We start from the raw sequence: 25,508 nt of genomic DNA on the forward strand, positions 1-25,508 counted from the left end.
CTAATTTATTGGCGGTTTTGGAGTTGCGTTGAAATAAATAGCGGAGCAACATCCATGTCAAATGTTTACAAAAATCGATGGTTATGTAAAATTGCCCGTTCCAATCACTGCTCTGAGGAACAATGTAATAATGTAATAAAAATTTGACCGGAGAAGGGAGGCTTGCTAAAGAAATGCAGCAGAAATGATCGGATCTAAAATAATCTCTTGAAAATTGCGACAATAACCTTAACGGCGAGGAAAATAATCAGCAATTCAATGTCCAAACACATGGAAGACTAGTCAGAATGGCAAAAGATTCATCCAATCGTGGTTTCTGATCAAACTGACATGGTCTGAAATCACCTGTGAGTACTGTTACAGTCAGAAGAGGTTCAGGAAAAAAATTCCCCGTAAACCACCATTGTTGGAAAATAAAAAACACACCACATGCAGAACTCACGGAACAGCACGGAACTCACCGATTGGCCCAAAATGAAATGGCGTAACAATCCAATTCAGTTTTATCTGGGTTTTTTATTTTTTTATTTTATTTGTGAACATTCCAAAACAGATACTGTTGAAAATGTGAACTTTGAAGTTTAGTGCCTATAAGTTTATGGAGAAATAATAAGCGAGCCAGTGGCGACTGAGGCAAAGAGAAACTCCCTGAGATGCTATAAGGGAGAAAACTTGAGAGGAACCAGTAACATTCTGTGGAATGATGAGAGTAAAAAAACATTTTGGGCACATGACTCCCTTCACACTTTACTTAAATGGCACAAAACTTGAACTAGGGACTTGAACTAACAACCTTCTGATCAACATCTTAACTACTAGGCTCACATGTCACGGGTCTCTGCGTGCCAAGACGTTCACACAAACTACAGGTATGAAATGACAGGAATTAAAGAAAAAAAAATGAGTAAGAGAGAGAAAGAAAAAGGAGGAATCAGAAAACTTAATGCAAATCGATCGCACGGATGCAGTGTTATTTCACGGATCAGACGCGGAAGAGACGCCATTAATGTCCACGTGAGCACCAGATCTGCTCCAGCGCACTTTCATAGTGACGCTGACAATCCTGTGTGTGTGTGTGTGTGTGTGTGTGTGTGTGTTACATCAATAGCATGAAGTGTGTGAATTCTCCTTAAATATAATCACACCCTCCTCCTGTATATCACACCAGCTAAAAGTCACTATGCAATTTTCTGAATCAATGCACAACAGTGCAAGCAGGCGCAAGCACACACGTGAAAACACACACACGCAAACACACACACACGTACACACAAAGCTCTTTCAGCCTATGGCACGTGGGTGGTGTTGGTTCGTTATTAGTCACCCCAGTCTGATAAACAGTCAGAGCTTGACAGACACTCAAAATGAAAGTCTGAACAGGGTTCAGGCTCTGTGAGGGGGAGGAAGAAAAATAAAATAGACAGAGAGAAAGAGAAAGAAGGAGCGAACAAAAGAGGAGAGAGAGAGAAAAAGAGAAAGAGAGAGAAGGCACAGAGCTTTGCTCTCGCGTCAGAGTTAACACCCCCACGAGGATCCAATCTAACGGAATTAGACGGAATCGCTAGGAAACGAAAAAGGGATAAATGATTCTACGATTACGAAAACCGTCCGGTTGAACCGCACGCGTTCTCCTTCACGTCATGTTTATTCCACCTCGCTCTTTAGCATCGCCCTGAAAACTCCTCTGCCCCCCCCCCAAAAAAAAAAAAAAAAAAAAAAACGTCCTAGTAACCTGCAGCCAACCTTCCAGAGAGGAGTTCTAAAGCTAAGGGGTGTCACATGACGTCATCACGTTGCCTCACTCCACTTTTTTACTGCAGTGAAAACGTATGGCTTTAGTACTTGAACTAAAAAAAGTGCGAGATGTCCTCTTTCACTTTCCCTGGTCTCTCTCACACACACACACACACACACACACACACACACACACACACACACACTCTGTATGTTCAAGCTGCAGAAGGTTAAACATACGGGGCTGAACCTGTTACAGTGCATCTGTTATAGTTACTGTTGCTAAAACAGAGGGTAATTCCAGCCTTTTGGAGGAAAAAAAAAAGAAAGAGAGAGAGAGAGAGAGAGAGAGAGAGAGAGAGAGAGGTTTCCTCTAGATCCATGCTGCCTTCACACACTAATTATAAGCTAAAGAGAGCGGAAATACTGGTTTTGGCGTCACAAGCATGACACAACATGTAAAAAAAAAATCCGGCGAATCCGGAGCCGATGCCTGACCTTCTCGTCTCGCTGCTCGCGCAGTCACGCTCAGCTGCACCACATCTGCTTTACGACCACATCTCTACAAAAAAACTGTCAATATTTTCCTAGCGTTATTACTTGGGATCCGTCGATCATCTCAGACCTGGTGTCTATCAAGTCAAGTCAGCTGCAGGTGGATCAGTGATCCTTCACTCTCCATCCTCCCGAACAACGCATACACGAACCTGATATTCACTCTGTTCCTCGACTTCATGCCTCTCCTCTGAAACAAACGCCAGCCCTGTGGATCATTAACATGCTGCCAAGTCAGGTGGAACACTGTGGCAAAAAATAATTCACCTCCCGAGGTCTGGAACAGGGAAGTTCATAGTGCTGAGTGAGAAGTTCTTCTGGTTCTTCCTCGTCATGCGCTTTGCCTGGAAACTCCATGACACACATGCATTCCAGACACTGTGTCCTTCCCACCATGTGCTTCAAATCACTGAGAATCACGCTGACACAAGATTTAGCGCTTCCAGAGATTCCACAGCAGAAGGTCTTACACATTCCAGGTGGAACTCAGCCCGGGATGGTGGAGAAAATTTCCAGCGTTCTCCAGGTTCATTACTGTCACTTTAAGCGCCACAATCCATCCGACAGGGTGAAACAGAACGAGTTGAAACAAAAGGACGAAAGTTTGTGCACCCTTGCCCTTCACACCTACAGACGTGGACAGAAATGTTAGAACCCTGAAATAACTGACTGTAATAAGAAATACACATTTCCTGAAAATGAACTAATAAATATCAGACTTTGCTTTTGAACTGTTGTTCGACGGAAGCTTTTACCAAAAAAAAAAAAAAAAAAAAAAAAAAAAAAGAACAAAAAAAACGATGGAACCCCTGTAGAACAATGTACGTGTTAAACTGAAGTTTGCCATGTAATTAGCATCACAGGTGTCTTCAGACTTGTAATCAATCAGTCTGGCTATTTGAAGGGTAAAGAGTCGTCACAGTGTTGTTTGGGATCATGGTGTGCACCACACTGAACATGGACCACAGAAAGCAGAAGTTTAAGGTCTATAGCACTGTAGCCGGCATCCCTGGACAATACAAATGATAACCAAAGAGCCCAGAACAACTTCCAAAGAGATTAGAGGTGAAGTCCAAAATGCATATCGACAAGCTTCTGGGAGGATGTCCTTCAGACAGATGAGACAAAAATAAAGCTTTCTGGCAGGTTACATCAGCTCTTTGTTCACAGATGCAAAAACGAGGCCTACAAAGAAACATGGAGGGGGTTTAGTTATCTTCCAGGGATGCTTCTCTGCAAATGGCACAGGGTGTCTTAAATCTGTGCAGGGTACAATGAAATCTCAATATTATCAAGTCATTCTGGAGTGAAACGTGCTGTCAGAAGGCTCTGACTCTGTTGGTCCTCCAACAGGATAATGACCCAAAACACACGGAACTACGAGACCTGATCTAAATCCTATTGAACATCTGTGGAAAGAGCTGAAAAATGCTGTGCTTCCTTTAGGAGCATAGTGATATTTTGGGAATAGCCTGGCACTGCATTTTTTCGCTATTACTGCATGTGTGCAAGAGCGAGGAATATGTCCTTATTATTTTCTGATGCTCATTTCTAAGTTTCTTTGACTAACCCGTAACACTGTTGCCAAGAAAAATAAAAAAGCACGAGTTTTGGAAACCTGTCTGTGCTTATATGATTTCTGTTGCATCTGGAGTTAGCGAGCTCTCCCTTCACCCAGACTCAACGCGCTACAACGGCTTGTATCTAAACAGAAGCCGACCAAGAAAGTCCTTATTCACTGTCTTCCTCCTTCCTTTCACAACTATTTCTCTCAGGAGTTTATCTTTTGCCATTGTCGTGCGTTTAAAAAAAAGTTTTTTCTCCCGATGCCGTGCAGCTCAGAACACAGGTGAGGTGCGGTTAAAAAAAAAGTTTTTCCTCCTGATGCCGTGCAGCTCAGAACACAGGTGAGGTGCGTTTTTTCGTTTGCGTTCGGAAATTTTATTTATCTAATGTTATGGGGTTCAGTTTTTTGGCTTGAAGTTTGTGAAACCGGGAAAAACCCAGGAAAAACGTATAAATAAGCCGCTTCGTTGTTTAAGCCGCGGGGTTCAAAACGTGGGAAAAAAGTAGCGGCTTATAGTTCGAAAAATACGGTAGTTCATTTTCAGTACATTTTTACATTACATTGTCAGTTTCAAGATATTTCATCGCCCTTGTGGGTTTGTCTTTCTTTAATGGAAAGGTCACGTCTGTGTCTGAGGTTGTTCTCTAAACTGTCTCTGTGCGCTGCAACGTAACAACTTCCCACAACTCGAAGCGAAACTAAACAAGCTCCGTGGAGACGTAGCTGCTGCTGATGTAAAGGTTGGAGGGGGAGGAACTCCTGCACAGATGTGTACAGGTGTTGTGTGCTGATGATTTCTCATACGGCTACTACGTGAAGCGATTTCGGTTAGCGCGTGTGCAACGCCGTGTGCTTAGAGACAAGCTGCTTGTGAGATGTAAACACAGGTGCAACACTTACTTCCTGTTTGTTTGCCCACAGAACAGATCACATGTACATTCCTGCAACCACACACACACACACACACACACACACACACACACACACACACACACACACACACACACACACACACACACACAAACACACGACTTCCACCTTTCAATAAAACATGACAGCCAGGCTTCAATACACACTGGCTGACAGAACAGTAAGGATTTCTTTTCGGCTTCTCCAGTTAGGGGGCGCCACAGCGGATCCTCCGCACGTTTGATTTGGCACATGTTTTACGCTGGATGCCCTTCCTAACGCAACCCTCCCCAATTTATCCGGGCTTGGGAGCGGCACTAAGAGTGGCTGGGGATGGTTCCCTGACCGGGAATCGAACCCGGGTCGCAGCGGTGGGAGCGCTGCATCTTAACCACTAGACCACCAGGGGACCACCAGGGGCTGACAGAACAGTAAAAGCTTTGTATTTTGAGGCTGCAGCAACTGAGTGTGTGTGTGTGTGTGTATGTGTGTGTGAGAGAGAGTGACTAAGTGAGGGAGGTTCCCCTCTCCATCCATGACATCAGAACCCAGCAAACTCTCAGCTCTCTCAGAGTGTTGTTGTTATTATTGTGCTGTAGCTCTTCGTCAAGTCGTTTCTGTATTCACTACATACTCTACATTCGGTCCGAACCAGTTTTAATACATTTTAAAAATACAGACGTATATAGGATGCAGTATCAGAGTGTGTATTACTCTCCCAGGCCTTCAGTGATGTTCTACCTGAACCACCTCTTAATCCCATCATTATGATGCCACGTCTACAGAACCCATCAGTATTCTAGAGAAGTGCAGTAGAGCAGAGCGCTGCACCACACACAGGAACCTCATACCGTCAGAATGAACATCATCACTAAAGCAAGAAACCCAATGAACACAATTTAACACGTCTCCTTTCACTGTAGCCACAGCTGCGTGAATAGATTTGAGTTTGTGCAGTTTGATACGGTTTGTGAGCTCTGACCATTCAAACCGATGTTGCAAAAATGCAGACGTTATTGTAGAACCGGCCTAATGGCCCCCCAGAGTGACCAAATTGCAATCTTGTAGCCTTTTGAGCAGCATGGATTTAAAGCTCCAGGGCAAAGTGTTTATTGTGAAGGGCTTTTGGCAACACGTGATACAACGGCTGAATTGGAGAGAAACTTTAGCCTAAAATGGCACTCGATTTGTAAGTTTAATAATAATTTAATAAATATTAACGGATAAAAATATATTCAAATGTAAGTCAGTAATTCTAATAGAGTTTAGAGGAGCAGGGAAGGACTTGCTGACCCTGATGGCCTTCCACAGAATTATCTATTCATGAAGCAAATATAAAATAAAATGAAATTTAATAATATAAAATAATATAGCTTTATGTGTAAAAATAGGTGGCATTTTCATTTTCATTGCCCCCCGCCCCCTCGAGTGTGACTGAAAGCCTCCTTACCTTTAAGATTTTTGGGGTTGTTCTGCTTGGTGCGAGGCATTATTCCGTCTCTCGTCTGGTCTCTCTCACTCACTTATACATCGTAGGGCAGGACTCTGATGTTCACTCACTCTTGTCCTACGCACAAAAAAAATAAAAAATGGCGCTCAGGACATGTATAAAATGATTTGATTCTAATGTATCTCAGGAGGTTCCTCCTGGAGCAGACCTTCTCTACCCTTAACCTGCTGGGGCAACTCACTCCAGTCTTTACATTCAATCTAAGATTGAACTCATCAGTGCCTCTGCTGGTCAATGTGGGAAGTCCGACTGATAAATGAGAACCTTGGCCTCCACCTTAGCTTTCATCTTCTACTTGGTGTTACTGGGAACGCTCGCTGAATGTCATGTAAAAGTGAGAAACACACACACACAGATACACACACACACACACACACACACACACACACACACACACACACACACACACACACACACACACACACACACACACACACACTTACAGAGGAAAAGGGGAGGTGAGCGTGGTGTTTGTGCTAAATGTAAATCAACCTCAACCTTTAAAAACAAATAACCGCACATTTTCATTACACCTAAAATACATGTTCATTACCAGTGACATGAAATGAAACCAAATTCCTCATTATCACTGTACACTACACCTTATCACTAATTATCACTGTACACTTACACCATTATCACTGTACACTAACACCATATCCCTCATTATCACTGCACACTAACACCATTATCACTGTACACTAATACCATATCCCTCATTATCACTGTACACTTACACCATTATCACTGTACACTAACACCATATTACTCATTATCACTGTACACTTACACCATTATCACTGTACACTAATACCATATCCCTCATTATCACTGCACACTAACACCATTATCACTGTACACTAATACCATATCCCTCATTATCACTGTACACTTACACCATTATCACTGTACACTAACACCATATTACTCATTATCACTGTACACTAACACCATTATCACTGTACACTAATACCATATCCCTCATTATCACTGCACACTAACACCATTATCACTGTACACTAATACCATATCCCTCATTATCACTGTACACTTACACCATTATCACTGTACACTAACACCATATTACTCATTATCACTGTACACTAACACCATTATCACTGTACACTAATACCATATCCCTCATTATCACTGCACACTAACACCATTATCACTGTACACTAATACCATATCCCTCATTATCACTGTACACTTACACCATTAACAATGTACACTAACACCATATTGCTCATTATCACTGTACACTAACACCATTATCACTGTACACTAACACCATATCCCTTATTGTCACTGTACACTAACACCAAATTCCTCATTATCACTGTACACTACACCTTCTCACTCATTATCACTGTACACTTACACCATTATCACTGTACACTAACACCATATCCCTCATTATCACTGCACACTAACACCATTATCACTGTACACTAATACCATATCCCTCATTATGACTGTACACTTACACCATTAACACTGTACACTAACACCATATTGCTCATTATCACTGTACACTAACACCATTATCACTGTACACTAACACCATATCCCTTATTGTCACTGTACACTAACACCAAATTCCTCATTATCACTGTACACTACACCTTCTCACTCATTATCACTGTACACTTACACCATTATCACTGTACACTAACACCATATCCCTCATTATCACTGCACACTAACACCATTATCACTGTACACTAATACCATATCCCTCATTATCACTGCACACTAACACCAATATCACTGTACACTAATACCATATCCCTCATTATCACTGTACACTTACACCATTATCACTGTACACTAACACCATATTACTCATTATCACTGTACACTAACACCATTATCACTGTACACTAATACCATATCCCTCATTATCACTGCACACTAACACCATTATCACTGTACACTAATACCATATCCCTCATTATCACTGTACACTTACACCATTATCACTGTACACTAACACCATATTGCTCATTATCACTGTACACTAACACCATTATCACTGTACACTAACACCATATCCCTTATTGTCACTGTACACTAACACCATATTTCTCATTATCACTGTACACTAACACCATTTTCACTGTACACTAAGACCATATCCCTCATTATCACTGTACACTAAAACCATTATTACTGTACATTAACACCATATCCCTCATTATCAATGTACACTTACACCATTATCACTGTACACTAACACCATAATCACTGTACACTAACACCATATTGCTCATTATCACTGTACACTAACACCATTATCACTGTACACTACAACCAAATCCCTCATTATCACTGTACATTGACACCATTTTCACTGTACATTGACACCATTTTCACTGTACACTAACACCATATCGCTCATTATCACTGTACACAAACACCATTATCCCCGTACACTAACACCATATCGCTCTTTATCAATGTACACTATCAGCATTTTCACTGTACACTAACACCATATTCCTCATTGTAACTGTACACTAACACCATATTTCTCATTATCACTGTACACTTACACCATTATCACTGTACACTAACACCATATCCCTCATTATAACTGTACACTAACACCATTATCACTGTACACTAACACCATTTTCACTGTACACTAATACCATATCTCTCATTATCACTGTACACTTACACCATTATCACTGTACACTAATACCATATCCCTCATTATCACTGTACACTTACACCATTATCACTGTACACTAACACCATATTGCTCATTATCACTGTACACTAACACCATTATCACTGTACACTAACACCATATCCCTTATTGTCACTGTACACTAACACCATATTTCTCATTATCACTGTACACTAACACCATTTTCACTGTACACTAAGACCATATCCCTCATTATCACTGTACACTAAAACCATTATTACTGTACATTAACACCATATCCCTCATTATCAATGTACACTTACACCATTATCACTGTACACTAACACCATAATCACTGTACACTAACACCATATTGCTCATTATCACTGTACACTAACACCATTATCACTGTACACTACAACCAAATCCCTCATTATCACTGTACATTGACACCATTTTCACTGTACATTGATACCATTTTCACTGTACACTAACACCATATCGCTCATTATCACTGTACACAAACACCATTATCCCCGTACACTAACACCATATCGCTCTTTATCAATGTACACTATCAGCATTATCACTGTACACTAACACCATATCCCTCATTATAACTTTACACTAACACCATTATCACTGTACACTAACACCATTTTCACTGTACACTAATACCATATCTCTCATTATCACTGTACACTTACACCATTATCACTGTACACTAACACCATATCCCTCAATATCACTGTACACTAACACCATTTTCACTGTACACTAACACCATATCGCTCATTATCACTGTACACTAACACCATTTTCACTGTACACTAACACCATATCGCTCATTATCACTGTACACTAACACCATTTTCACTGCACAGTAACACTATATCCCTCATTATCACTGTACACTGACACCATATCCCTTATTATCACGATACACTAACACTAACACTGTACACTAACACCATATCCCTCATTAACATTGTACACTGACACCATTGTCACTGCACACTAACACCATATCCCTCATATAACTGTACACTAACACTATTAACAACGCCACTAACACCATTATCACTGTACACTACACCATATCGCTCATTATCACTGTACACTTACACTATTAACACTGCACACTAACACTATTATCACTGCACACTAACACCATCCCCCTTATCATCACTGTACACTAACACCATATCCCTCAATATCACTGTACACTAACACCATTTTCACTGTACACTAACACCATATCGCTCATTATCACTGTACACTAACACCAGTGTCACTGTACTTTACAGCATATCCCTCATTATCACTAACACTAACACCATCTCCCTTATTATCACTGTACATTAACACCATTTTCACTGTACACTACACCATATCCCTCATTATTACTGTACACTAACACCATATCGCTCATTATCACTGTACACTAACACCAGTGTCACTGTACTTTACAGCATATCCCTCATTATCACTAACACTAACACCATCTCCCTTATTATCACTGTACATTAACACCATTTTCACTGTACACTACACCATATCCCTCATTATTACTGTACACTAACACCATATCGCTCATTATCACTGTACACTAACACCAGTGTCACTGTACACTAACACCATTATCACTGTACACTAATACCAAATCCCTCATTATCACTGTACATTACCACCATTTTCACTGTAAACTAACACCATATCGCTCATTATCACTGTACACTAACACCATTTTCACTGTACACTAACACCATATCCCTCATTATCACTGTACCCTTACACCATAATCACTGCACACTAACACTATATCCCTCATTATCACCGTACACTGACACCATATCCCTTATTATCACGATACACTAACACTAACACTGTACACTAACACCATATCCCTCATTAACATTGTACACTGACACCATTGTCACTGCACACTAACACCATATCCCTCATATCACTGTATACTAACACTATTAACAACGCCACTAACACCATTATCACTGTACACTACACCATATCGCTCATTATCACTGTACACCAACACTATTAACAATGCACACTAACACTATTATCACTGCACACTAACACCATCCCCCTTATTATCAATGTACACTAACACTATTAACACTGTACACCAACATCATTATCACTGTACTTTACACCATATCCCTCATTAACATTGTACACTGACACCATTGTCACTGCACACTAACACCATATCCCTCATATCACTGTATACTAACACTATTAACAACGCCACTAACACCATTATCACTGTACACTACACCATATCGCTCATTATCACTGTACACTAACACTATTAACACTGTACACTAACACCATTTCCACTGTACACTAACATCATATCTTTCATTATCACTGTACACTTACACCATTATCACTGTACACTAACACCATTATCACTGTACACTAATACCAAATCCCTCATTATCACTGTACACTAACACCATTTTCACTGTACACTAACACCATATCCCTCATTATCACTGTACCCTTACACCATAATCACTGCACACTAACACTATATCCCTCATTATCACTGTACACTGACACCATATCCCTTATTATCACTATACACTAACACTAACACTGTACACTAACACCATATCCCTCATATCACTGTACACTAACACCATTTTCACTGTACACTAATACCATATCTCTCATTATCACTGTACACTTACACCATTATCACTGTACACTAACACCATATCCCTCATCACTGTACACTAACACCATTTTCACTGTACACTAACACCATATCGCTCATTATCACTGTACACTAACACCATTTTCACTGTACACTAACACCATATCCCTCATTGACACTGTACACTACACCATATCCCTCATTATCACTAACACTTAGACTGCACACTAACACCATATCCCTCATTATCACTGTATACTTACACCATATCCCTTATTGACACTGTACACTACACCATATCGCTCATTATCACTGTACACTAACACCGTATCCCTCATTATCACTGTACACTAACACCATATCCCTCATTGACACTGTACACTACACCATATCCCTTATTGACACTGTGCACTACACCATATCCCTCATTATCACTGTACCCTTACACCATAATCACTGCACACTAACACTATATCCCTCATTATCACTGTACACTGACACCATATCCCTTATTATCACAATACACTAACACTAACACTGTACACTAACACCATATCCCTCATTAACATTGTACACTGACACCATTGTCACTGCACACTAACACCATATCCCTCAAATCACTGTATACTAACACTATTAACAACGCCACTAACACCATTATCACTGTACACTACACCATATCGCTCATTATCGCTGTACACTAACACTATTAACACTGCACACTAACACTATTATCACTGCATACTAACACCATCCCTCTTATTATCACTGTACACTAACACTATTAACACTGTACACTAACATTAGTATCTCTGTACTTTACACCATATCCCTCATTATCACTAACACTAACACTGCACACTAACACCATATCACTCATTGACACTGCACACTAACACCATATCCCTCATTATTACTGTACACTAACACCATATCCCTCATTGACACTGTACACTACACCATATCCCTCATTATCACTAACACTTAGACTGCACACTAACACCATATCCCTCATTATCACTGTATACTTACACCATATCCCTTATTGACACTGTACACTACACCATATCGCTCATTATCACTGTACACTAACACTGTATCCCTCATTATCACTGTACACTAACACCATATCTCTCATAGACACTGCACACTAACACTATATGCCTCATTATTACTGTACACTAACACCATATCCCTCATTGACACTGTACACTACACCATATCCCTTATTGACACTGTACACTACACCATATCACTCATTATCACTGTACACTAACACCGTATCCCTCATTATCACTGTACACTAACACCATATCTCTCATAGACACTGCACACTAACACTATATGCCTTATTGACACTGCACACTAACACCATATCCCTCATTGACACTGTACACTACATTATATCCCTCATTGACACTGTAGACTAACACTATTAACACTGTACACTAACATTATTATCTCTGTACTTTACACCATATCCCTCATTATCACTAACACTAACACTGCACACTAACACGATATCACTCATTGACACTGCACACTAACACCATATCCCTCATTATCACTGTACACTAACACCATATCCCTCATTGACACTGTACACTACACCATATCCCTCATTATCACTAACACTTAGACTGCACACTAACACCATATCCCTCATTGACACTGCACACTAACACCATATCCCTCATTATCACTGTACACGAACACCATATCCCTCATTGACACTGCACACGAACACCATATCCCTCATTGACACTGTACACTACACCATATCCCTCATTGACACTGTACACTAACATCATTATCACTGTACTTTACACCATATCCCTCATTATCACTGCACACTAACACTGCACACTAACACCATATCCCTCATTGACACTGCACACTAACACCATATCCCTCATTATCACTGTACACTTACACCATATTGACACTGTACACTACACCATATCACTCACTATCACTGTACACTAACACCGTATCCCTCATTATCACTGTACACTAACACCATATCCCTCATTGACACTGTACACTACACCATATCCCTTATTGACACTGTGCACTACACCATATCGCTCATTATCACTGTACACTAACACCGTATCCCTCATTATCACTGTACACTAACACCATATCTCTCATTGACACTGCACACTAACACCATATCCCTCATTGACACTGCACACGAACACCATATCCCTCATTGACACTGCACACGAACACCATATCCCTCATTGACACTGTACACTACACCATATCCCTCATTGACACTGTACACTAACATCATTATCACTGTACTTTACACCATATCCCTCATTATCACTGCACACTAACACCATCCCCCTTATTATCACTGTACACTAACACTATTATCACTGTACTTTACACCATATCCCTCATTAACATTGTACACTGACACCATTGTCACTGCACACTAACACCATATCCCTCATATCACTGTATACTAACACTATTAACAACGCCACTAACACCATTATCACTGTACACTACACCATATCGCTCATTATCACTGTACACTAACATTATTAACACTGTACACTAACACCATTTCCACTGTACACTAACATCATATCTCTCAATATCACTGTACACTTACACCATTATCACTGTACACTAACACCATTATCACTGTACACTAATACCAAATCCCTCATTATCACTGTACACTAACACCATTTTCACTGTACACTAACACCATATCCCTCATTATCACTGTACCCTTACACCATAATCACTGCACACTAACACTATATCCCTCATTATCACTGTACACTGACACCATATCCCTTATTATCACTATACACTAACACTAACACTGTACACTAACACCATATCCCTCATATCACTGTACACTAACACCATTTTCACTGTACACTAATACCATATCTCTCATTATCACTGTACACTTACACCATTATCACTGTACACTAACACCATATCCCTCATCACTGTACACTAACACCATTTTCACTGTACACTAACACCATATCGCTCATTATCACTGTACACTAACACCATTTTTACTGTACACTAACACCATATCCCTCATTGACACTTTACACTACACCATATCCCTCATTATCACTAACACTTAGACTGCACACTAACACCATATCCCTCATTATCACTGTATACTTACACCATATCCCTTATTGACACTGTACACTACACCATATCGCTCATTATCACTGTACACTAACACCGTATCCCTCATTATCACTGTACACTAACACCATATCCCTCATTGACACCGTACACTACACCATATCCCTTATTGACACTGTGCACTACACCATATCCCTCATTATCACTGTACCCTTACACCATAATCACTGCACACTAACACTATATCCCTCATTATCACTGTACACTGACACCATATCCCTTATTATCACAATACACTAACACTGACACTGCACACTAACACCATATCCCTCATTGGCACTGCACACTAACACCATATCCCTCATTATCACTGTACACTTACAACATATTGACACTGTACACTACACCATATCACTCACTATCACTGTACACTAACACCGTATCCCTCATTATCACTGTACACTAACACCATATCCCTCATTGACACTGTACACTACACCATATCCCTTATTGACACTGTGCACTACACCATATCGCTCATTATCACTGTACACTAACACCGTATCCCTCATTATCACTGTACACTAACACCATATCTCTCATTGACACTGCACACTAACACCATATCCCTCATTGACACTGCACACTAACACCATATCCCTCATTGACACTGCACACTAACACCATATCCCTCATTGACACTGTACACTACACCATATCCCTCATTGACACTGTACACTAACATCATTATCACTGTACTTTACACCATATCCCTCATTATCACTGCACACTAACACCACCCCCCTTATTATCACTGTACACTAACACTATTATCACTGTACTTTACACCATATCCCTCATTAACATTGTACACTGACACCATTGTCACTGCACACTAACACCATATCCCTCATATCACTGTATACTAACACTATTAACAACGCCACTAACACCATTATCACTGTACACTACACCATATCGCTCATTATCACTGTACACTAACACTATTAACACTGTACACTAACACCATTTCCACTGTACACTAACATCATATCTCTCATTATCACTGTACACTTACACCATTATCACTGTACACTAACACCATTATCACTGTACACTAATACCAAATCCCTCATTATCACTGTACACTAACACCATTTTCACTGTACACTAACACCATATCCCTCATTATCACTGTACCCTTACACCATAATCACTGCACACTAACACTATATCCCTCATTATCACTGTACACTGACACCATATCCCTTATTATCACTATACACTAACACTAACACTGTACACTAACACCATATCCGTCATATCACTGTACACTAACACCATTTTCACTGTACACTAATACCATATCTCTCATTATCACTGTACACTTACACCATTATCACTGTACACTAACACCATATCCCTCATCACTGTACACTAACACCATTTTCACTGTACACTAACACCATATCGCTCATTATCACTGTACACTAACACCATTTTCACTGTACACTAACACCATATCCCTCATTGACACTGTACACTACACCATATCCCTCATTATCACTAACACTTAGACTGCACACTAACACCATATCCCTCATTATCACTGTATACTTACACCATATCCCTTATTGACACTGTACACTACACCATATCGCTCATTATCACTGTACACTAACACCGTATCCCTCATTATCACTGTACACTAACACCATATCCCTCATTGACACTGTACACTACACCATATCCCTTATTGACACTGTGCACTACACCATATCCCTCATTATCACTGTACCCTTACACCATAATCACTGCACACTAACACTATATCCCTCATTATCACTGTACACTGACACCATATCCCTTATTATCACAATACACTAACACTAACACTGTACACTAACACCATATCCCTCATTAACATTGTACACTGACACCATTGTCACTGCACACTAACACCATATCCCTCAAATCACTGTATACTAACACTATTAACAACGCCACTAACACCATTATCACTGTACACTACACCATATCGCTCATTATCGCTGTACACTAACACTATTAACACTGCACACTAACACTATTATCACTGCATACTAACACCATCCCTCTTATTATCACTGTACACTAACACTATTAACACTGTACACTAACATTAGTATCTCTGTACTTTACACCATATCCCTCATTATCACTAACACTAACACTGCACACTAACACCATATCACTCATTGACACTGCACACTAACACCATATCCCTCATTATTACTGTACACTAACACCATATCCCTCATTGACACTGTACACTACACCATATCCCTCATTATCACTAACACTTAGACTGCACACTAACACCATATCCCTCATTATCACTGTATACTTACACCATATCCCTTATTGACACTGTACACTACACCATATCGCTCATTATCACTGTACACTAACACTGTATCCCTCATTATCACTGTACACTAACACCATATCTCTCATAGACACTGCACACTAACACTATATGCCTCATTATTACTGTACACTAACACCATATCCCTCATTGACACTGTACACTACACCATATCCCTTATTGACACTGTACACTACACCATATCACTCATTATCACTGTACACTAACACCGTATCCCTCATTATCACTGTACACTAACACCATATCTCTCATAGACACTGCACACTAACACTATATGCCTTATTGACACTGCACACTAACACCATATCCCTCATTGACACTGTACACTACATTATATCCCTCATTGACACTGTACACTAACACTATTAACACTGTACACTAACATTATTATCTCTGTACTTTACACCATATCCCTCATTATCACTAACACTAACACTGCACACTAACACGATATCACTCATTGACACTGCACACTAACACCATATCCCTCATTATCACTGTACACTAACACCATATCCCTCATTGACACTGTACACTACACCATATCCCTCATTATCACTAACACTTAGACTGCACACTAACACCATATCCCTCATTGACACTGCACACTAACACCATATCCCTCATTATCACTGTACACTACACCATATCCCTTATTGACACTGTACACTACACCATATCACTCATTATCACTGTACACCAACACCGTATCCCTCATTATCACTGTACACTAACACCATATCTCTCATAGACACTGCACACTAACACTATATGCCTTATTGACACTGCACACTAACACCATATCCCTCATTGACACTGTACACTACATTATATCCCTCATTGACACTGTACACTAACACTATTAACACTGTACACTAACATTATTATCTCTGTACTTTACACCATATCCCTCATTATCACTAACACTAACACTGCACACTAACACGATATCACTCATTGACACTGCACACTAACACCATATCCCTCATTATCACTGTACACTAACACCATATCCCTCATTGACACTGTACACTACACCATATCCCTCATTATCACTAACACTTAGACTGCACACTAACACCATATCCCTCATTATCACTGTATACTTACACCATATCCCTTATTGACACTGTACACTACACCATATCCCTCATTAACACTGTACACTAACATCATTATCACTGTACTTTACACCATATCCCTCATTATCACTAACACTAACACTGCACACTAACACCATATCCCTCATTGACACTGCACACTAACACCATATCCCTCATTATCACTGTACACTTACACCATATTGACACTGTACACTACACCATATCACTCACTATCACTGTACACTAACACCGTATCCCTCATTGACACTGTACACTACACCATATCCCTTATTGACACTGTGCACTACACCATATCGCTCATTATCACTGTACACTAACACCGTATCCCTCATTATCACTGTACACTAACACCATATCTCTCATTGACACTGCACACTAACACCATATCCCTCATTGACACTGCACACTAACACCATATCCCTCATTGACACTGCACACTAACACCATATCCCTCATTGACACTGTACACTACACCATATCCCTCATTGACACTGTACACTAACATCATTATCACTGTACTTTACACCATATCCCTCATTATCACTGCACACTAACACCATCCCCCTTATTATCACTGTACACTAACACTATTATCACTGTACTTTACACCATATCCCTCATTATCACTGCACACTAACACCATATCCCTCATTATCACTATACACTAACACCATATCCCTCATTATCACTGTACACTAACACCATATCCCTCATTATCACTGTACACTAACACCATATCCCTCATTATCACTGTACACTAACATCATTATCCTTGTTCTTCACACCATATCCCTCATTATCACTGTACACTAACATCATTATCACTGTACTTCACACCATATCCCTCATTATCACTAACACTAACACTGTACACTACACCATATCCCTCATTGACACTGTACACTACACCATATCCCTCATTGACACTGTACACTACACCATATCCCTCATTATCACTGTACACTAACACCATATCCCTCATTATCACTGTACACTACACCATATCCCTCATTGACACTGTACACTACACCATATCCCTCATTGACACTGTACACTACACCATATCCCTCATTGACACTGTACACTACACCATATCCCACATTATCATTGTACACTAACACCATATCCCTCATTATCACTGTACACTAACACCATATCCCTCATTATCACTATACACTAACACTATATCCCTCATTATCACTGTACACTAACACCATATCCCTCATTATCACTGTACACTAACACCATATCCCTCATTATCACTGTACACTAACATCATTATCCTTGTTCTTCACACCATATCCCTCATTATCACTAACACTAACACTGTACACTACACCATATCCCTCATTGACACAGTACACTACACCATATCCCTCATTGACACTGTACACTACACCATATCCCTCATTATCACTGTACACTAACACCATATCCCTCATTATCACTGTACACTAACACCATATCCCTCATTATCACTGTACACTAACACCATATCCCTCATTATCACTGCACACTAACACCATATCCCTCATTATCACTGTACACTAACACCATATCCCTCATTATCACTGTACACTACACCATATCCCTCATTATCACTGTACACTAACACCATATCCCTCATTATCACTGCACACTAACACCATATCCCTCATTATCACTGTACACTAACACCATATCCCTCATTATCACTGCACACTAACACCATATCCCTCATTATCACTGCACACTAACACCATATCCCTCATTATCACTGTACACTACACCATATCCCTCATTATCACTGTACACTAACACCATATCCCTCATTATCACTGTACACTAACATCATTATCCTTGTTCTTCACACCATATCCCTCATTATCACTAACACTGTACACTACACCATATCCCTCATTGACACTGTACACTACACCATATCCCTCATTGACACTGTACACTACACCATATCCCTTATTATCACTGTACACTAACACCATATCCCTCATTATCACTGTACACTAACACCATATCCCTCATTATCACTGTACACTAACACCATATCCCTCATTTTCACTGCACACTAACACCATATCCCTCATTATCACTGCACACTAACACCATATCCCTCATTATCACTGTACACTACACCATATCCCTCATTATCACTGTACACTAACACCATATCCCTCATTATCACTGTACACTAACACCATATCCCTTATTATCACTGTACACTACACCATATCCCTCATTATCACTGTACACTAACACCATATCCCTCATTATCACTGTACACTAACACCATATCCCTCATTATCACTGTACACTAACACCATATCCCTCATTATCACTGCACACTAACACCATATCCCTCATTATCACTGCACACTAACACCATATCCCTCATTATCACTGTACACTAACACCATATCCCTCATTATCACTGTACACTACACCATATCCCTCATTATCACTGTACACTAACACCATATCCCTCATTATCACTGCACACTAACACCATATCCCTCATTATCACTGTACACTAACACCATATCCCTCATTATCACTGCACACTAACACCATATCCCTCATTATCACTGCACACTAACACCATATCCCTCATTATCACTGTACACTACACCATATCCCTCATTATCACTGTACACTAACACCATATCCCTCATTATCACTGTACACTAACACCATTTCAATGCTTCCCCTGACCTCATTGCATAACACTAAAAGTCTCTTTACCATGTATCCCCTGTGCGTGTGTGTTCGCGTGCGGTGACGTCACCCCGCAGTTTGCAGCGCGCACGCGCAGACGCTCTTACTAGGACGAGCAAAGTCACAAATACCGCCAGACAATAAACACCGACGAGAGAGAGGACTGAATGTACTGCAGTGCACTGAATTCAACACGCATGAAGTCAGTGTGTATAACCGGAAACAGGGTGCAACATGACTGACAGGACGTGCAACAACTGCTTTATTACCACCCTCCACACACACACACACTCACGCATCCCTCTCCGTATAATTAACGTGATTACTGCTGACAGAATTACTGAGCGCGCTAAAGAGAAACGCAAACACACACACACACACACACACACACACACACACATGAATATTCACCTCCTCCCAGGAGTGTGTTAATGATCCCCCCAGCTGCTGATCGCAGACCGGGCAGGGGGCACGCGCACCGCTCCGAGCTCCACGTGCGGAACCCCGCAAAAAAAGGACAGCGGCTCGTTTGATGCGCCGAGATCAAATCGACAAGCGGCGCGTGCGTGCGTGTATACACGTGTTTTCGTGCGTGCGTATGTGTCTATAACAAGGCGTGAAGCGACTGCAGCAGCGGTGCAGGATAGTGTGTGTGTGTAAGAGCCTTGTGAACGCGCAGCGGAGGGAGGGAGGGAGGGAGGGAGGGAGGGAGGGAGGGAGGAGTCGGGGAAAACCCCTGCGAGTCCTCCGCAACAGGACGCCGAGAAGAGAAAAACATGCGCGCGCACACGCACGCACACACTTCCTCAAAGACAGCATATACACAAACAACAGCTTTAATTACCCCCCAAAACACACCGTGCACAGCCGATCTAGCTTATTCCCATCGCCCAGAAGGGTTTCCCGTGCTGCAGGCTTCATAAACATCTCACACACACACGGGGAGAGAGCGAGCGCGCATTAGAATGCTGCAGACGTCTCCTCCTGGACGCAGGCGCTCCTCCGGTGAGCTGCAAAACACGGGACGGCTCAGAAAACAGGAGAGCCGCAGAGCAGGACAGCCGCTCCACAGGCCATTTAAAGTTCTAGAGGATTTCTCACCACGGTTCAGCAGACCACCGGAACATCCGGGCACTTTACATGTTAGTTAAAGCTCATGGAATGTACAGCATGGAGGGCACACACACACACACACAGACAGAAATAAACAAGCACATGTCCCTGTATATCTGAGCACTTACTTTATCGTAAGCACTTTCAGGTGCAGTCTGGAAAAAGTCCTGATCTCCTTCACTTTAACGCTTAGACGCAAAGCTCTGTGTTTCTCTCTATCTCTCTCTCTATCTCTGTGTAACTATTGCAGGAAACCGACAGGCCCACTGACGTCAGCGGGGGTCCCGTCTCCGCCTCCCGCCCAGAGGAAGTGAATGCAGGGAGTTTCCTGACAAACGACAGACTTTTCCAAGTCCCGCTCTTCATAAATTCGTCTTTTTTGTTATATTTTCACGTAAATTTTCCCTCCAGTGTGTGTTTCTGCTCGGCTTCGTGTCTCTCCTCCGGTGTCTCTCCTCCAGTGTCTCTCCACGTGTGTCTCTGCGAAACCAGACAGCGCGAATTCCGGTCCATGATATGTATTTACACGGTGTCGTTGCTCGCTCTCCCCCTTTAAACCGCCCCCATATTGCACAGAGTTTAGGACTGGCGGTTTTCCCGGAGGTTCCTTGTTGTCAGGTCACGTTGTGTCCCTCAAATACAGCCCGGGCTTTCCCTCCTACACCTCACAACAACCACTACAACCATCACCTCACAAGAACAACACATCAACATCAACATCCAACACAACAAAATAACCACCACCATAACAACCTCAACAACAGCAACCAACACAAAAACAACCAATACAACAACCTTAAAAACAGCAACCAACTCAAAAACAACCAAAGCAACAACCTCAACAACAGCAACCAACACAAAAACAACCAAAACAACAACCTTAAAAACAGCAACCAACTCAAAAACAACCAAAGCAACAACCTCAACAACAGCAACCGACACAAAAACAACCAAAACAACAACCTCAACAACAGCAACCAACACAAAAACAATCAAAACAACAACCTTAAAAACAGCAACCAACACAAAAACAGCCAAAACAAAAGAACAAGCTTAAACACAGCAACCAACACAAATACAACAACAACCCCCATAACAGCAAACAGCACAAAAACTACCACTACAACAACAACAGACAAGGAGTAAGGGCCGTGCTTAAGGGCCCCACAGTGGCAGCTTGGCGATACCAGGGCTTGAACCAAAGACATTGAATCAGTAACACATTTAATCATTAACAAAAACAAGCTCAACAACCACCTCAACAACAGCATTCACAACAACACAAAAACAACCTTAACCTTCACAACAGCAACCAACCTCAACAAAAACAACCACAACCTTGACAACAGCAACAACCACCACCACTACAAAAACTACAACACAACAACTGCTACAACAACCACAGCAATACCAACAGTCATAACAACCACAAGAACATCAACCACCACAAAAACCACAACCAAAACACAAGAATAACAACAACCACTGGAAGAACCACATCCATAAAAGAACCACTATAACACAACAACCACACACACACACACACACACACACACACACACACACACACAGACAAAGTATGCACACATATATACATTATTTAAGTAAGTGGTGATATGTTTTTTATTTTCAGTTTACAGCTTTACAAACTCTTGACGACAGCTAACAGTTAGATATCGTACGTTTGGGAGCAGGACAGGCAGGTTTTAGATTCAGACTGATTAAACTCATGGTATTTCCCTCTGTGACAAAGTTTTTTCAACTTCTCCCTGTTAGCAACTTCCAAAAAAATAATTTTTATGACATTCATTTCTTCTCATCATTTGCTCGTGCAACAACAACAACAAAAAACCCTGACTGCAAAGAACACTGCTCTTGTGTCTTGTGTGTAATCGTAGTGAAGGGGATGCTTCACTTACTCCCAACTGCACACCCTCACACACACTCTCCATGCCGAGACTCGGCGTGAGTCACACTCATTTATCTGCTGCATGTAACAAAATGGCCTTCTGTGCAACAGATCCACACACAAAGGATTTATATTCCATACGAATGGAATATAAACGAATTTTTTCGTTTTTAGAAAAACGTTCAAGCATCAGTTCATGATGAGAAACAAGAGCAGAACAAAACCAGTAATGCTTCAGCGGTTCAGGCTCCGACTTACAAATGAGATGTTCAGAATTTCAAGCACCTCGGCATCTCCAATTCATCATCAGCTTGCCTCTAGTTTGGGTCCCAAACCCTACACTGTCAGTGCTCTCCATTAATATTGGCTAATTATGAGCAAAGGTTGATATCAGGAGTACTTTCCAAAAAGGGACAGGATTCATTTGGGTATGTGGGAGTCTTGCTGGTTGGTGGGGAATCAGATACTTACTTAATTCTGAACTGCTCCAGATGATGTAGGTGCACAGTTGCGGTTGTAGTGTAGAGGTTTGGAGTCATAACTGGGTTTCTTGCTTTAGTAAAATGGTTTTCACCTTCCATATGTGAAATGTCTCTCACTCTGTAGTGCCATGCATTGTTATATTGCGTTTTTGTATTGTATTGATGGTTTCTATAATCGTTACGTGATTGTGGTGGTATTAAGAGTAACTGCCCGCCACTGCCAAAACTACAATCTGACATTGTCAACGTCACTACAAGTTGTTTTGGAAGGGTTAAAAGAAAAAAAACTCTTCTCTCATTTATAAACAAACTCAAGCATCTTTATCGAGACACTACTAGAACTTTAGTGAGATCAGGTTCAATGTTCCAATGAAACCAATGTCAAGGTTTTTTTGTTTTTTGGCAGGAAATTCCAGAGGTTGGTTTGGTGCACAGATGGAGGGCCTTGCTCAAGGACCCAACAGTAGTAGCTCAGTGTTGGTGGGATTTGAACCTGTGACCTTCCAATACAAAGTCCAATGCCTTAACCACTAAGCTACCACCTCCCCTCACTAAGCTACCACCTATTGTCAACAGATATTAAATGAACACCTGACTGCCTCTACCAGAAAACTTTAAATGGGCATTGATTGGATCTTCCAGCAGGGCAATGATTCAAAACGCATTACCCCATGGAAAACCTGTGGGTTGAACTGAAGAGTGTGGACCTTGAATTTCGGAAGGATCTGGAGATATTCTGCTTGATGGACATTGTTGAAGCATTGACTGCCATGTCTAATCACGATGCCTTGCTTAATCTGCTGTGAGATCACTTTAAAGCATGGGGTCTCCAAACTCCGGCCCCCACATGTGAAACAGCTCTGAACGAAGACCTATTTTGAAAATGTAATTTAAAATATGTTTGACTCATTATATCTCTATCTAAAAAAGAAACAATTTAGTTTTTCTGACAAAAATGTTTCTTTGTTATAAATAGAGGTCGAGAAAC

The 25,508-nt window shown here is 40.9% G+C and overlaps 1 protein-coding gene across 8 annotated transcripts in view; it reads right to left on the reverse strand.

The window, feature by feature from the left end:
• The window catches only part of hivep1 (HIVEP zinc finger 1), a 50,924-nt gene extending 28,532 nt beyond the window's left edge, over positions 1-22,392 (reverse strand). Inside the window, exons 1-3 of one of the 8 annotated variants that reach the window (XM_083523468.1) lie at positions 22,258-22,370; positions 6,457-6,592; positions 6,216-6,332 (exon numbers count right to left, since the gene is read on the reverse strand). In XM_083523468.1, the coding sequence (XP_083379594.1) occupies positions 6,216-6,255 (40 nt within the window). In that variant the 5' untranslated portion in view covers positions 6,256-6,332; positions 6,457-6,592; positions 22,258-22,370. Of the gene's footprint in view, positions 1-2,441; positions 2,917-6,215; positions 6,333-6,423; positions 6,593-21,427; positions 21,640-21,874; positions 22,146-22,257 lie in introns of those variants that run through there. The other 7 variants (XM_083523470.1, XM_083523469.1, XM_083523471.1 and 4 more) reach the window with 7 other exon arrangements.
• Between the last annotated feature and the right edge of the window lie 3,116 nt (positions 22,393-25,508).

Source organism: Silurus aristotelis (assembly GCF_946808225.1).
Source record: "Silurus aristotelis genome assembly, chromosome: 21".
Taxonomy (NCBI): domain Eukaryota; kingdom Metazoa; phylum Chordata; class Actinopteri; order Siluriformes; family Siluridae; genus Silurus; species Silurus aristotelis.